Source organism: Phoenix dactylifera, chromosome 18 (genome assembly GCF_051530095.1).
Source record: "Phoenix dactylifera cultivar Ajwa chromosome 18, Ajwa_hap1_PhDact_Kaust_v1.1, whole genome shotgun sequence".
NCBI classification, from domain to species: domain Eukaryota; kingdom Viridiplantae; phylum Streptophyta; class Magnoliopsida; order Arecales; family Arecaceae; genus Phoenix; species Phoenix dactylifera.
Genome location: NC_143207.1, coordinates 7,563,463 through 7,581,128, shown reverse-complemented (window position 1 = coordinate 7,581,128; position 17,666 = coordinate 7,563,463). Strand labels below are relative to the sequence as shown.

At 37.9% G+C, this 17,666-nt stretch overlaps 1 protein-coding gene across 8 annotated transcripts in view; it reads left to right on the top strand.

Moving 5' to 3' along the window:
- Window positions 1-17,666, top strand: part of LOC103698259 (protein FAR1-RELATED SEQUENCE 6-like) — a 43,799-nt gene that overhangs the window by 10,003 nt on the left and 16,130 nt on the right. For 4 of the 8 annotated variants that reach the window (XR_015974727.1, XR_005507172.2, XR_015974726.1 and 1 more), the window contains exons 4-5: window positions 6,532-6,612; window positions 10,250-10,370. Coding sequence is in view for 2 of the 8 variants with exons in the window: in XM_039116613.2 (XP_038972541.1) it covers window positions 6,532-6,576 (45 nt within the window). In the remaining 6 variants the exon portion in view is untranslated. Of the gene's footprint in view, window positions 1-6,531; window positions 6,613-6,694; window positions 6,932-7,448; window positions 7,551-10,249; window positions 10,371-17,666 lie in introns of all 8 variants that reach the window. The other 4 variants (XM_039116613.2, XM_088714427.1, XR_005507173.2 and 1 more) reach the window with 3 other exon arrangements.

The following is a 17,666-nucleotide window of genomic DNA, read 5'->3' as shown; positions in this document are numbered from 1 at the left end:
TTTCTCGGAATCGATATCAGATATCGCCTCGTTGTATGTTTTGGAATCCTGTATGTGATCCCTATCTCCCACTAGGAACATTTCCTCAGTATCCTCTTCAAGTATACCTAAGTATCTATCGGGAGGATGGGAGACTCTACTAGATCTACGAGGTGGTTGAGGGACATCGTGTACTGGCTCCTTATGAATAGGTTCTATAGGATCCATGACTCGTTGCTTTTCAGAGACTTTCTCTTCAAGCTCAATTTTCCTCCCACTGCCTCTATCAAGGATAAACTGATTTTCCAAGAAGATGGCATGACGGCTCACAAACACATTGTGATCCTCTGAGACGTAAAAATTGTATCCTAATGACTCTTTAGGATATCCTATAAAACGAGCACTTATGGTCCTAGCCTCTAACTTGTCCGCCTGTAGTCGCTTGACGTGGGCCGGACATCCCCAAATCTTGAGATGACCCAGACTTGGTTTCTTACCATGCCATATCTCATACGGTGTGGTAGGAACGGATTTAGAGGGAACTCTATTCAATAAATAAATCGCTGTGAGTAAGGCATCTCCCCAAAGGAACATAGGTAAATCAGTGAAGCTCATCATGGACCTGACCATATCCAATAGGGTCCGATTTCTCCTCTCTGACACCCCGTTGAGTTGAGGTGTTCCCGGAGGTGTCCATTGTGAGACTATGCCGTTTTCTTTGAGATAGTCCCGGAATTTCCCACTAAGGTATTCTCCTCCTCGATCTGATCGAAAAGCCTTAAGAGGTTTTCCAGTTTGTTTTTCTACTTCATTCTTGAACTCTTTGAACTTTTCAAAGGATTCAGACTTGTGTCTCATAAGATACACATACCCATACCGTGAATAATCATCGGTAAAGGTAATGAAGTAAGAATAACGTCCCCTGGCTAGCACATCGAATGGGCCACATACATCTGTATGTACTAGGGTAAGTATTTCAGTGGTCCTCTCCCCATGTCCTACAAAGGGTAGTCTGGCCATCTTTCCTTGAAGACAGGACTCGCAAACTGGATATGACTCGGAAGTCAATGAGCCTAAGAGCCCATCTTTATCCATTTTGTTCATTCTATCTTCTCCAATATGGCCAAGTCTGAGGTGCCACAAATATCTTTGGTTTATCTTATCTCTGGATCTTTTGGATCCTTTGGCACTCACATCTTGCTCGGTAACATTCACAGATACATCCATATGTAAATGATAGAGACTGTCAATCATAAAACCACGTGCGACTATTTTATTTCTCAAATAAATAGAACAACAGTCTTTGTCAAATGTAAAAACATGACCTTCCTGTGCTAGACATGAAACAGAAATCAAATTTCTGCTAGCAACAGGTACATAATAGCAGTCTCTAAGTATTAAACTAAATCCAGACGGTAGTCGCAGATGGTAGGTGCCCACAGCCACAGCAGCAACTTTTGCCCCGTTGCCAACCCGAAGGGTTACCGCACCTTCTGCCAGCCTTCTACTTTCCTTTAGACCCTGCATGGTAGTGCACAAATGAGCACTAGAACCAGAATCTATAACCCAACTGGAAGTAGAAGAAACCGTTAGATTAGTTTCAATTATGAGCAAGTCTATACCTTCTGAAGGTGTGTCACCTTTCTTGTTCTTCAGGCTCTCGAGGTATGAAGGACAGTTTCTCTTCCAGTGGCCTTCGACATTGCAGTGGAAGCATTTTCCTTTGTCGTTAGCCTTTTTCTTTTGAACTTCCTTCTTTGGCTTCTTGTCTTTCTTCTGTTTCTTTGTAGGCTTCCTTTTCTTCCAAGTAGACTTTCTCTTGGAACCAGAAGTCAACTCAGCAGCGAGGACATTGCCCCTTGAACCTTTCAAGGCTCCCTCAGCAGTTACCAACATGTTGATTAGTTCAGTCTTAGTGCATTCAATCTTATTCATGTGGTAGTTTACTATAAACTGACCAAATGAATCAGGAAGTGACTGTAGGATCAAATCCACTTGCAATTCCTTGTGCATGTCCATACCGAGCTTCTCAAGCTCCTCTAGGTCCTTGATCATGGTCAGACCGTGATCATGGACAGACTGCCCTTCGCGCATCTTCGCTTTGAAAAGCCTCTTGGACACTTCAAAACGAGCTGTGCGACTCTGCTCACCATACAACTCTTGTAGGTGTGCCAGTATGTCCCTAGCAGTCTTTATATTTTCATGCTGGCATTGGAGTTCATTAGACATAGATGCCATCATATAGCATTTTACTCTAATGTCATCATCCAACCACTTTTTATGCATCTCACGCTGAACATCAGTGGGACGTGCTGGTAATGTGGGGATATCTGAATCGAGTATATAGCCTATCTTCTCACAGTCCAAAACTATTTTGAGATTTCTAAGCCAGTCCTTGTAATTGGTTCCAGTCAGTCGGTTGGTCTCAAGAATACGGGTCAAAGGGTTTGAAGCCGACATTGTATCTGCAGAGAGTAAAGATTCTAGTTAGACTCTTGTACTTGATCCTAATCTGTCCTAAGGTCTTTTAGAACAAATATGACTCCCACTATTTTTTCGAATTCCTCACACTCCCCTGGTAGGAAAACGGAAATCCCACACGACTAGGGTTTCTAGTGGGTACTGCGGTCCCACCAATTCACATGCCACCTCACCTAACAGTTATTGGTGACACATAGATGGATGAGTGTACAACTCTTGTACAATGCTTCTCAAGCATGTTGCAGTGCAACTTGGTCTCTAAGCCATGAAGACCTCACCTAACAGTTATTGGTCTCATTTCTTAGTTAAGTCAGACCCACCGTATAACCGTAGGAATAAAGTCGTCATTGGGTCTTCACCTAACAGTTATTGGTGCCCAACCCCACCTTTACCCTACAACATCTCATGTCTATAGAGAGGTCCAGCCCCCCAATGCAACTTGACCACTGTGTCCAGCCGAGACAAATCAACATCAGAAAGGCCTTAGCAGCTCTACTACAGTGGAAGACCTATTGACTTAATATTGGTTAATCAGGTCTTAGTGTTTGCAACTTGAGCCTTTCATAAGAGGTAATCGAACAATTGGCCAGGTAAGCAGGTGGGAGGCTCCCCTTACTTAGAGAGTAAGGTCCTAATTAAGTAACCACCTTTCATGCTTTCCTAGACACCAATTAGATCAATTAATCTAATATGACTTGCTCATGTCGGTTCACTCTCGACTTGATTGAGGAGGTTTTGATTTAGGTCTCAATTGGGTTTGCTACATCACATGTAGACCTATCTACCCGACTCTCATTCACATCACATGCAAACGGCGCATTGCAGGCAGTTATAATCGTGGCAATAATTAAAGCTAAACTTTAACTAGGTGATGATCATGGATTCTAATTAGGTCGTATTACAAGCACATGCACATCAATCGATCAAGTGGTCTTCAACTCTTGAATTGGATCCAAGCTTCCTTGATTCGATCCTTGATCAACTCTTGATCCCATCGCCATCAACCGCTTAGACCCCTGTTCATCTCATGCATCGTCTTCGACTTGATCGTTGATGTACATCACATCACAGAAATACAATCAGATGTAAAATAAAAATAAAAATAATTTACATCTCCTTTTAGGAGGCACGCAGGCCTCTCAAAATATCAAATAAGATGCATGCAAGCATCTGAAAAATTACATGACATCGCAGATCACATCGCAGGTCATTACATTTGATACCAAAAGGGGTTGAATCCTATGATCATCACTGTATGCTACAATTATAATTTTCAGATCTGAAACTTAACTGATTATATCATGACATAGGTCGCTGATCATGCTAATCATGATTCTAAACTTTGTAATCCCATTAACAATGCAATTAGAATCATCTTTTTATCACATAAAAATCAGCATGTAAAAATCAGCACCCCTGAAAAAATCTGCATGCAGAATTTTTCAGCATGCATGATCATTTAATTTTCAGATCTAATATGCCTTTAGATATTTAATTCTTACCTTAATCTACGAAGCCTAGGCTCTGATACCATTGTTGGGAACCCGCCCATGCCGCTGATATTTCAAAAAATTTCAGATGGCAGCGGAATCGGCATGCACGGGTTCGACGTTCATCGCATGAACGCTTGTTTCGAGACCTTTCGTAATTAGGTAAGAATTAAAACTTTTAGAACTAATAGGAAGATCAAATCTTCACCTTGCGCGGGTAGATGATCACCGCGAATCTGAATTCGTGGTTTTGGAAGAGGGTTCGTTTGAAGCCGTTCAAACGTCCGGCCTCTACGGGTATCCACACGAAGTAGAGAACCGATCAGAGCTTTCTTGTCTTCCCGGGGTGCTAGCTCCCTTGCAAAGACTCCTTTGATGGCTGATCTCTTCTCTTTCTTTCAACTCTTGAAAGTGCTTGAGAGGAGGAAGAAGAAGAAGGAACTCAAGGAAGAAGAACACAGCTTCTGCAGCCTTCTTTCTTTTCCCTGCGTTGGAAGAAGGATTGGAGGAAGAGGAAGACGCCAACGCTTGGACCTTGCTCTTCCTTTGCTTGCGGCTGAACTAAGAGAGGAGAGGGGAGGGTGGCGGCAGCAAGAGGAGGATGGCTCCAATATCTAGGGCGCCGGCCTCATGGTGCTTCTTATAGCCATCAAGGGCTCCTCCAAAGTAGGAGCCCTAGATGGTTTTCCAAAGAAAGAAAGGGGGGGTGCGCCGGCCCCTCTCTCTCCTTCAATCCGCACCATCCAAGATGAGAGGGGCTGATGCCCCTCTTACTTGGTTAACCTAATCCTCTTCCAAAGAGGATTAGGTGCCTCTCTCATGGTTTAATCCTAATCTAATTAGGATTGGCCAAATTGGGTTCAATCTATACTAGTCCTAATCCAATTAGGACTTGAATGAACCATGACTCAATTGAACTCTTCAATCCTAATCCAATTAGGAGTCATGTTGATTCATTAGATTAATAATTAATTTGGACTTAAGGAATCCTAATCCAATTAGGATTTGTTTAATTTTAGTCCTGATCCAATTAGGACTCTACTTGAATCCGAAGTCCTAATCCAATTAGGATTTCTAGGAATCCTACTCCAAGTAGGAATCCAATTTTTAATTCAAAACTCCTAATCTCATTAGGATTGAGGAATCCTATTCCAAGTAGGAATCCCAGTCCTAATCCAATTAGAACTCTAGTTATCCTACCCGAAGGAGGATTCTTGTTTCAAGTCCAATTAATTAATTCCTTTTTCCTTCTTCAACTTCTTATCAATCAAATTGATTTCTTGTGATTCCTAATCACGATTTCAACCATCGGATCGGTCAATACTTCTAGTGTGTGTGACCCCATAGGTTCTATTTTGACTGGTAGTGAGATATATTGTGATCTCTATCACTATATCATTGAAAACTCCTTTCAATGGGTTGGAACGATTCCAACTCAACTCATTAGGGTTTATCGATCATCAAGATAATCCCTATGAGTCCCACCATCCACCAGTGACACCTAGCAGCATGTAGTGGCTACCCAGCAGAATGGAATGATGAACCTCTAGGTGCAGTTAACATGTCATACAGTCCTACTATCGTGGATCCCTACAGGACGGAGGTCATGGACAACTCGTCAAACCTCATCGTCTGTCATATGTCAAGATTTATTCGACTCGAGTTCGATAGTGAAAAACTCTTTCTCCACTGTGCATACTGCCCCGGCCGAGGTCTTACGAACTCAGTCTTATAAATCACATAGGATCTCTCCTTATCTATCAAGGTCGATAGATTCCATATAGGTGCATACCCTACTCCTACAGTGAACTTACTGCAGCCAATCTACACTGCATGGACCCATATGGCTAGAGACCATGTATGTGTGCAGTCAAACTACAATAACCTCACTGTGAGTAGCCGAAGCGCCGCAGGTCAAAGGACCAGTCACACTACTGCAACATCAAGCAAGTCACTGACGAGTGGATAGACATCCAAGTGACTTCTTGTATTGGTCACGCTCAGTACCCTTGTTCTCTAACAAGCACCTGCACTATCACTTCAGTGTCCCTACACTGTGGACTCAAGTCTCGTCCATCCAGAAGGAGAGTGATCTGTGCACTGATCGGATCGATCACCGTCCTCGTGATGATCCTTTGATCAGGAGCATTTAGAAATTAATCACCAATGATACATGGCTCAAATTCTCAACTCTTGAGAATATGTATCATCATCTTATTAATTTCTTGGACGATTCATAGACACATAAACAATATGAATAAAAAAGATGCCTTTTATTTATTCAATAATAAATAGTCAAGTACAAAATTATGTCCCTAGAATCAACAATGTGTCAGCCAAATTGGCTTCTAGGGCATACATCTAACACTGCCAGCATGTTATACTAAGATAACCTAATAACATCTAAAACCAACATGTCTTAAAAATTGAAGGTTATCATGGGAAGTAAAAAATGTGCTGCCAAGTCTGAATGAATATTTGCAAGATGCTTCAACATCCTTATACCTTTAGAGATGAATGATTTTAATACCAATTGTTATTTCTGCTCTTTCTTGATGTGTTAATGTGCATTAACATGCAGGAATCTCAGATACAGGAGACAAATCCCAGCCCAAGGCCTTGGTAGATGATGGAACATCTACTTGCAGAAATGTAGCTTCAGGTATCTTTTGAATCTAGTACTATTATCTATTGCTTTTTGTTTCTTTATGCTTCAGATATCTGAGGTCAAATCTTACTAACAGAGGAGAAATAAAGGATGCTGGATGGTTTTTTTGTTGGTTGACTAGAATATTTGTCTGGTCCATATGGATTTGATTAGCTCTCATTTAGTGTATCTTCATACATTCAAGCAAGATGTGCCACAAATATTTGTTTGTCCATGTAATGTTGCTCCAAATCCTGTCATGGGAAAAGAAATGTGAGTGCATCTTGAGGGGTCCTTGTTCAGATGGCTTTGCACCACTTGGAGAGTTTTTAAGGTCAAGTATTTGCATTGACTTATCTTTCAGCAGTACTTTTTTTTGGTAAAATATTTTTTTTGAGTTTTAGAGTACTGAAGTTGATAATGCTTTCTAAAATTTATCTTATTGTTTTCGAGAGCAAATGATTATCACTTGCAATATCTACTATTATACTGGGAACTCCTAGATGATGGAGAACCAAGATTGTGCCTTGATATATCAAGTGTTGCAGCTTCGAGGTTTTTATTAGATTTAATTTTTGTTATTTGTTTTCTGTACTTTTAGTTTTTTCCTGATTATGTTTAGTATTATTGGGTTATTTTGGAAATGAGGGTTGAGAATTTGTGATTAAAAAGATCTTAGATCTTATTTGATGTCTTGATGAGCCCAATTACTATAACAATTACTGTTCATGGCATCATTCATGCTACAGTAACTGGCCTTTTATCAAGGGTAATTTAGGGAGTTTGAAAGTTTTATTAATGTTTGTCTCTTTAAATAGAGAGTTGCGTTTGTAATCAGGTTTGTTTTGCAGAAAAAGATGAACGAAAGTTGAGAGTTTTCTTTTCTCCTATGGTGTTATGTGGTAGAACAAGTATGAGGCTTTCAACCCTAGGTGCGATTCCTAGGTTCTTAAGTGAGTCCGGTGTTATTCCCCCTCTTTCTTCTTTTTTTTCTTAATTTTTTTTCTTTTTTTTTTCTAGTCACTACATGCCTTCTTCAAATCTTCTTTGATAAAACATATACTTTTATTTTCCCTAGATCTTTCATGTGGTATAGATATCAAAATTTTTCAGAAAAATTCCAGCAAGCTTTTGATTTCCATTATTTAATTGTATGAACCCTTAAAATCTCAATTTAAAGCCTAGAATTCTAAACCCTATGTTAGATTATAACCATCTATTACCTACTTTTTCAAAAAAATTACCCTTCTAGTTTAGTTTTATTGAAAACTCAGGTTTGAACCTAAAATTCTGGCAACCCATAAGGTTTAACCTTGCTTTCCTGGACCCTATTGATGCCTATCATAGATTGTCTTACATCATTATGGTATTGGTATCATTGCTTAGGTTACCCACCATGTACCCTCATCAACAATGGTCATGGTATTAAGGTGATGGTGGTCCTTGACACTTCATGTAGAACAAATTGGATGCAGTTTCGCACTACCTACAAGCCTTTGATTACCATAGTGTGGAATTGTAAAATGGACTGAATCAGGAGAATTTCTAGCCAGGAGATTTGCAGCTATACATCATATGCAAAGCATTAAAGCACCAAAAGCTTGAGGACTTCATGAAGCCCTTGAAGAAGACATGAAGGAGGAGACAGTATCAATTTCATCAAATAAATTTTCTCAATGTGAAAGTTAGGCTGTGGAAAACAAGAGAGCATTATGGTTAAAGAAGTGAAAGAAGAGCAAAAAGAGGAGATGATCCCACAATTCAAAGAAACTCACATTGAATTTGTTGCAATCAAGACCACTATAGAAAGAAATCATCAATATTCTGAAATTGTCTGGGAACATCTAACGGCCTTGGTTGACATGTCACCTGACCCATTGAAAATCTATGAGAATTTCCACTCAAGAGCGGATTTGTGAAAGTTATAAATATAATAAGATTGCTTATACTGAGTTTGTAGAATCTAAAGAATTATTTAAAGATAATGCTATTGAAAATGATCATGAAGGTTTGATGAATAGAAAATTTTCAGCAGTAAGATGTATGCTTTGTTGCTTCTAACTTCAAAAAGATCAGAAGATGCATAAGTCCAAAACTTAACAAATTTCAGATATGATTGTAATCATCGATCACCAATTATCATTGCAACGAGGAATCAACTAGATCAGTCCCAACATTGACTTAAAAGAACTCGAGGCAAGTTCTTGTGCAGCAAAACCAATGGAGAACCAAGATCATGCCATGATGCATCAAATGCTGCACTTTAGGGACTTTTATTAGATTTTATTATTATTATTATTAGTTTCTGTATTTTTATTTTATTTCTGGTTATCTTTAGTATTAGTTGGTTATTTTGGAATAGAGTGCTAATATTAAAAGATCTTAGAGATCTTATTTAATGTCTTGATGGGCCCAATTACCCTAACAATCACCCTTCACAGCACTATTCGTGATACAGTAACTGTGAACAGTAGCTGGCCCTTTATGATGGGTATTTTAAGGAGTTTGGAAGTTTTGTTAGGATTTCTTTCTCTTTAAATAGAGATGGGTTGTAATCTGGTTTTATGAGGAAAAAAAAGATGAGTCTTTTCTATTGAGGTGTAATGCCGTAGATGGGGTGTGATGCTGTAGATGAAGTGTGAGGCCTGCAACCTTTGGTGTTATTCCTAGTCTCCAGACCACATTTGGTATTATCCTTCCTCTTTCTTTTCTTTATTTTTCTTCATTAATTTTTTTAATTCTAGTTGCTACTTGTCTTTCTTCTAATCTTCTTTGATCAAAAACATTTCTTTCTTCTAATCTTCTTTGATAAAAAAACATTTACTTTCCTATATCTTTCATGTATACATACTTTTTCCAGAGAAATTCCAGCTGGCTCTTGACTTCAGTTATTTAATTGTATAAATCCTTAAAATCTCAATTTAAACTCTGGAATCCTAAACCCTTGGTTATATAATGGCCATCCTTTGCCTATTTTCTACAAAAATATTACCTTTCTTGTTTAGTTTTATTGTAAACTCAGGATTTAACCTAAAATTCCTGCAACCTACGAGTTTCAGCCTTGCTTTTCTTGTCCCTGTTGACCACCATAATAGACTGTCCTACATCACCAGAGGTGGGCTTCCTTTCCTTTTTGACTCCCTTTTTGTGATAATTACCAACTGCCACACAATTCTTCACAACAAGTGAACAGTTCCAAACATCTCACAATGCTTAACATTTTCACTAATCTCACAATGCCCAATATTTTCACTGTATTTCTTTTCCCTTCAAAGTAACATGCATTGCACGTGTCTGATACTAGTTAGACATATATGCCATCCTAATATGGGCTCTCCCTTACATGAATTTGTTACATGTGTATTTGTATTATTTCATTTTCTTTATCTTTTCTGTTGCCTTGAAATAGTAAAACTTGTCATGAATTCTTGAAATTACGTACCTGGGCTGTTCAGCTTTATGGTTTCACTTAGATAAATGACTCTAAAATTTAAACTCTAATGACATGTTTTCAATGGTCAAACTCTCCTGATCTATGGGCACTCCAATTCCTTCTTGCTGATTCATATGAAATCACAATTTGCTATAGCTTTAGTTAGTTTGTCATTTTTAAGATTATTATTTTTACTGATATACTGCTTATTTGTTTCAGTTAAGTAGGTGGATACTTCAAGACAAACAAGTTTCTTCCTATCTACCTCAAATCAGGATTTCAAACAGCAAATTTGTCATGTTTACTGCCTTTGTGATGTGGATACTTCTATCTTGCTGAGGTATTAACTTTGGCGACCTATTTGGCACTAATTCTTCACATGATTAGTGTTTCTAAATGAAGAATCTTTTGTTCGTCCAGTAGAATTTATGAATTCTCCTGTCTTTGAAAATCTCATACCTTTTATTTTCCTTGCCCTTAACCAAATAGATATTTTGTAAATAAAAACAAAATTTGCTCATGCAATTCTATCAATATATTTTTCGTAAAACATTTATGATCATGACTAGCAAGGTCCGCCGAACCGGTACCGAGACTCGTATCGATCGGCGGACGGATCGGTACAGTACTGGAAACACGGTTTACTTGGGCGTGCTGGTTCCGTACCGACACATCCAATTTTATGGAGTTTTTTAAGTTGATTTAATTGGAAATCAATCTTTTTGAATTTTTTCAATAATTTTAAGTCTAATTTGATGTTTTTTTGATGTTATGATCTCGATTTAATCTAAATATTGCATCTTATTATTCTAAAATGATACAAATCATAAAATAATTAGTGGGATGTTGCATTCTACAAGAAGCAATATGAAATCTTCAAATCAAGTAGTAAGGTAAAAAATATAAAATAATACAATCAATTATATATATTTAAAGTACAACATATATACCGATATCTAAAATCTTGTCGAGTGGCGATGCCTTTCGTAGATATCCAGATCATGAGCATAGTCAGGAGGCACATTACCCATCCTTTTAACCAAGCGGTGTTATAGTTTTGTATGTTTATCCCATAAGGAACGCGCTTCGGATTATAAGCACTCTCGAATCTCTCGCTGAAGCTCTAGTTTTGAAAGATGTCTTCTGGCTGATAAACTGGCTGTGAAAAAGTCCATTCGAATAAACCGGCAGCAAAATTCGATCCATAAGATACTTCGGATTGCGTAGAGTAGTAGCCATTGAAAGATGCCTCAGACGCACTATATCCATATCCGTATCCGTATGGGTCATAAGCTGCTTGTGGTTGTGGATAATAGGATCAACTATACGACTCGGAATCTGATACGTCTATAGATCCTACTCCACATGCGAGGTCATCTGCAGCTGCATCATGGCCTTATGAATGACCTCGAGGAGCCTGTCTACTTCAAAAATTACTTTTGAATTATGTAATACGTACTACTAATTTTTTATAATTTTTGGTATTATTTATATTATTAATTATTTTTTAAATTTAAAAATAATTTTTAAATATTAATATTTTTAAAAATTAATTTCAGCTCAGATCCATGTAGAATCCAACAATAGATACTACGTATATTTTTCTAGGCCTATGGGCATGCATCAAAGGCTACTTATTTCTCAAACGAAATTGTCGAATTTCGTAGCACGTCTTTCATCGCTTTTTTTTTCATAAGAGAAAGAGGCTCCTAGACAAAGCTGATAGACCAAAGGGGAAAGACGTAGGAGACAAAGGAGACCTTGTTGGTAGGTCTTTATGTCTCTCAAAGGACTGCGGACTTAGCGAGACTCATGATAAGAGTGGCTGTTCTTTTCTCCAGTTTTCATATTTTTTAAATTTAAAAATAATTTTTAAATATTAATATTTAAAAAAATTAATTTCAGCTCAGATCCATGTAGAATCCAACAATAGATGCTACGTATATTTTTTTAGGCCTGTGGGCATGCATCAAAGACTACTTATTTCTCAATTTTTTCTAAATTTAGGCCTAGACCACCATACGTATGATCACATCAAAACTTGAATAAATAGACACTAAATTTTGTTGATAGCTTGCATGCTCCTAAATATATTATTAATTTTTAAAAATTATATATAATTCAAAAATTAAAATTTTTATGTCATCTTATAGATTATCTATAGATCTACAACATATAATAAAATCAAGTTCAGATCAAAAATTTTGGCATGATCTTTCTTTATTTTGCAAATTTCTAGCTATTTTTTAAGCCTCCCTAAAAAATTGAGAGAATGAGATAGGAGAGAGAAAGCATACCTTATTTAGGCTTGGATCTTTCTTCAATCGTACTGAATCGATGTGATTTTCGCCATAAGAGGAGGGAGAAAGCCGGAGAGTTTAGAAACTATGTTGGGAAGGCTCGAGAAGGCCTTCCCAACATCTTTTAATCAGCAAATAAAGAAAAGAAGAGGGGTCTGGTTTGCACCGAGTTTGAACTGAATCGACCGATTTCGATCGGCTTGAAATCGGTTTCGGCTGGTTCGGGGTCGGAACCGACCCAGTTTTCCACCGGGTCGGCTTGGTACAGGCCGAATTAGATAGTTCGGTCCTGTTCGGCCTTTCTTGATAACTAGGGTATATTTTCAATTAAATCTTGTTGGAATAAGTCCATCTATTTGACTTTACATCTATGGACTAGCTTTATTTGTTTTATCAAATCTAGTTCTAGTTTTTTTATGGACTCAATTAAAGTTTATCGTACTGTACCGAACCGGATAGTATGGGACGTAGCATACCATATCGGTTCGATATCGATACATGGTATAGGAGGCATATCGACATTCGGTATGCCGAACCGGCCCCATACCGTACTGTACCGATATAGTGATAGTTTGGCACCAGTATAGAGCCTGGTACCGAAACGGTGTACCTTGATTGCAATTGTCCTTGGAATACACTAAGAAAAGTGTGTATATTTTCATAAATCTGAAAGGTTTTATCATGTCATAATGGGCAGCTGCAGCTAGGAATTTTAAAAATTTCTTAATAAAATCCCTTAACATGAAACCCTTTTAAGCCTAGATCAGCTTAATGGTAACAATCAAATAATAAATAAATATAAATGTAGGAATAGAATAATACCTCTAACGCTAATTCAATATGAATGATCTCCACGAGGCGTCCAAGTGTCCGCCCTCCAATGGTGATCCACATGAAAACTTGATTCAAGACTTTAGCTCCAAAGACTTTGATCCTTAATGCAGAATTCTTCTAAAGAACTCTAATGGCTTGCTTTCCTTCCTTTCTAATTTTCTTCTTCTTTCTAAATTTGCTTCCAATCCTCTTGTCCTAAAGAAGAGCATCTTGTCTTGGCTTAGGACACACTAGTAGCAATGTAAGAAAGAAGGGAACCAATGTAAGAAAGAAAGGAAGAGAGAAATACGGTGGATTGGGATGATGAAACCCATGGAGCGCTAACCTATTTATAATAGGCGTGGGGATGCATCTCCAAGGGATGCATCCCATCCACACATCCTCTCATGAAAGGGCATCATCTAAAGGGCCATATCAAATAAGAGGAGGCGCAGATCAAGTGAGGAGGTGTATGAAATGATATGTCCTTTCATGTGGCCATATTTTGACCAAGTCAACATCACATGCCAATCACATGTCCATCATGCCTCACCTCTTGATCTTTCATGATGATGATCCAAGGGCTCCAATGCAAGGCGCCATTCACTTGATCCATTATGTCTTCATCCAATGGTGGAATTTAGAACCAATGGTCAATTATGATAGCCATCCTCTAACCCAATCCAATTGGGTTAAACCAACTCTCCATTATGTCTTCATCCAACGGTAGATCAAGATCTAACGGTTTAGATTGAATGATTTATCAAATCTAATCCAATTAGACTCAAACCAAGCCAATTAGGTGCCAACTCTTGGCTAACCCATATTAGAACATGATCTAATCAAATTAGATCAATTAAGAATCAGATTGGAATTCAATTCGAATCAGATTTGAATCCAATTCGAATCAGGAGCTAAGGGTTTGCAACACCTGCTAGGATGTCTATCTTGCAAACATGATTTAATCCAATTAGATCCTTGATAAGTTTCCTTGTGTGTGACCCATTGGGTTCCATACTTAGCCAGCAATATGTGTGAGTGCGAGTTAACCCAACTTGATTAGAACTCTTCTAATCGATTTAAGTCCAAACTGCACGAACCCGAACTTAACAATTAGAATTCTTTCTAATTGGTGATCGAATTAAACTCTTTAATTCGATCAAACCTATAAGACAAGATTGACGTCTAGCAACGTGTCATGTCTACTCGGAAAATATAGAATTTGGTGGAAATACCAAAAACACCCTTCAGTGGTAAGTTACCGTGCAATTCAATCCTTCAATTAAACTGCATTCCGAATATGTATATGAGTATGAATATATGTCAAACTCAATTTCATATTCATATATTTCTCAATTTTCTAATGATAATTCGAATAATGAAACATTAGAAACTCTTTCTAATTTTCATTCTGCTTTGATCAAAGGCTCCCTGAATTATCATATGATTAGAATAAATAGGATGCGATCTTCTCTTACTATAAGTGATTAATTCCTTGTTGACTTACTCATAACCTTCGCACACAATCTACCATATCCAGAAGACCTCGTACACAACTTACTGTCATGAATGAGTGTAAACCAAAATATGGATTTATGTGCACAAGATATCATGGTGATCTCAGGTCAAAGGATCAGTTGCACAACTCCCACTAAGAGAATCATCTTTTGACATGTAAGTAAGACTTCATAAGATTTCTCTTTGTAGGTCAATTCAGTGAACTCATTCTTCTAATGAGCACCCATATCTTTGTATTAGTGTCTCCACACAAGTGATTGTGAGATCAATCACCCTCTGCATCGAGCATACATAAGATGTGCCAGTCTTGCCGGTAAATATTGATCCTCGACTCAATGTACCAATGACTGGAAATATTTAATATTGGGGTTTTAGGATTTTAGGTCTCACTAGTATGATCTCATCATAGCCTCAAAACCATTGCCCTAATCTAAGGGGTTCATCACAAATATAATCAACAGCATATGATAAAACACAATGCCTTTATTCATATTTAAATGTCATGTACATGATTTGGAAAATCAAAAGAAAATCCTTTGCAATACATATTGCGATTGGCTTGTAGGGCATCTACTCTTTCAAAATCCACATCCAAGGCCTTGCTGCTGGATCTTTTTTCTCTCTCTTAGAATATGGAGAATAACATGTTTCATAATGCCCTAAACTGGTATCCTATACCACAGCTTGTGTACTATGTTAATCACTTCAACTTTTAGGATATCTAACATTAACCTGGACGTATACAGGTTGTTTATGGATCTTGATTTTTTTTCCTGTTTTTTATGGGATTTATTCCAGCTGTTTGATGCATCACTTGGTTCAGTTTTATCTTCTAATTAAAGCTGGGTGGGCCTAGGAAGCTTGTTGCCCAAGGTGACAAGCCAAAAGGGGGGGTGAATTGGTTTCTTTAAATTTTTACTATCTTAATTGAGTCAATTGATGAGTGAGTGAAGTTAAGACAATACACAATGCAAACACACAAGAAGTATAGTGGTTCGGTGCTCTCCTAAGCACCTACGTCTACTCCCCAAGCGACCTCTTGGAAATTCACTATAATCTCGCGGATTACAGTTGGATTGTTTTCCGGATTCACAATCCAAAAATCTTTACACTTTGATTTTCCGGGATCACCAAAAACCTACGTTGGTTTTACGGGCTCACCAACGAACCTTCATAATTGGTTTTACGGATTCACCAATCAACCTACACCATTGGTTTTACGGGCTCACCAACAAACCTTTACAAGGTGATTAAAAAGAAGAAAGTTGAAACTCCTAGATGAGCAAATATAACAATTATAAGCTACAAAGAAGAGTTTAGAATATAGTTATCGCTTGATGAGACTTCTCTCTTCTTTATCAAGATTGCTTCACTCTTCAAGGGTTGATGAATCTCTTAATGTTGCTTAGAATCTGCTTTTCCACTTTCTTTTGACTCTTGAGTGAAGCACTTGGATAAAGAAGATTAGGGCACTTGTCTTTCTTGTGTAAGCTTTGATATTTTGCAAAAGGATACATTCTCTAATGAATAGTGTCACTTTAAATAGTTTTCCTCATCCATTGGACACCCCCTATTGGTTAGATTTCAAAAACTAGCCGTTACTTACTGTTGGAAGGACAAAAAGTACTTCTGCAGAACTAGCTGTTATGTTTTCCGTGCTGGGGTCGATCCAAACTTTCATGGGGTCGACTCAAACCACTGTTCATCAGACTTGGGGTCGACTCAACTTTCACTGGGGTCGACCCAACTTTCACTGGGGTCGACTCATGCTACATTGGGGTCGGCCCTCTCAGGAAACACAAAACCTTATATTTCAGCCGTTTTTCACTGGGGTCGACTCAACTCTTTTTGGGTCGACTCAAGGTACAGTGGGGTCGACTCAAGTTCCATTGGGGTCGACCCTCTCAGGGATTCCAGAGATCCAGTTTTGAATGACACAACCTTGGGGTCGACTCATGTTCAGTTGGGGTCGACTCAAGGTGGGGTCGACTCAAGTTACATCGGGGTCGACCCTCTCAGAGATTCCAGAGACTTGTTTTCTTGAGGCTTGAAGATGGGGTCGACTCAAGCAAGCTTGGGGTCGACTCAACTACTGTTCATTCGTGCCATTTTTGCTGAAGTGTGCCTGATGGTTCCATGATGTGCCGGGGTCGACTCCATCAACCTTGGGGTCGACTCATTCCACACTTTGCTGCAACTTAAGGTTAGATTTATCCGTATAATCAATGAAATATACTTCAAGCAATTTTGAATGTATGCCATGATATTGCTACATACTCTTAACAATGAAAATTACTATTGTCCTCTTAAGAGTACGTTTCACTTGAAACTTTGCCGAATTAGAATTTAGAATTCACTATCTCTTTTTTATCGCAAATTCTATCTCATTATTAATCATTGAAATACATCTTGATCTCATTCTTTTAATGTACCGAGAGTGTCGAACTTAGTAATGATGTATCAGATTAACCTGTAGTATTTAATTAGATATTTTCTTAATAGTTGTGTTAATCATCAAAATACCACTATCATCCTCAATCTCTCCCTTTTTGATGATTACAAAATATTGAGTATGAGCAGATTGATACTTAACTTAAAATCAGTTTTAGAAGAGCTCAAGTTGCTGAATTTCAACTTTTCAAATTTGAGAGTGAAGTCTCCTCCTTTTTCATCCAAATATTGCCAATTTGAACTTTTGATTTTCTCCCCCTTTCTTTTATATTTGGTTAAAGATGAAACTTCAAAAATTTGAGATAAAGTAAGAGTTTCAGATTATGTATTGAGGTATGAGAGGTATGTGCCAAATTCTGAAATTTGATTGAGAGTTTAGACTTTAACATTTTCATTGTTACATATCGCTCCCCCTTAAGTGTATATTATCTCCTATTATAATTTTCAACCTTGTTTGTCAACTTATTGCAACTTCTTTCTTTCCTTGCTTCTCCCCCTTTTTGTTATCATCAAATAGGTGCATTGCAATAGATAAGTAGACGCAGTAAATAATA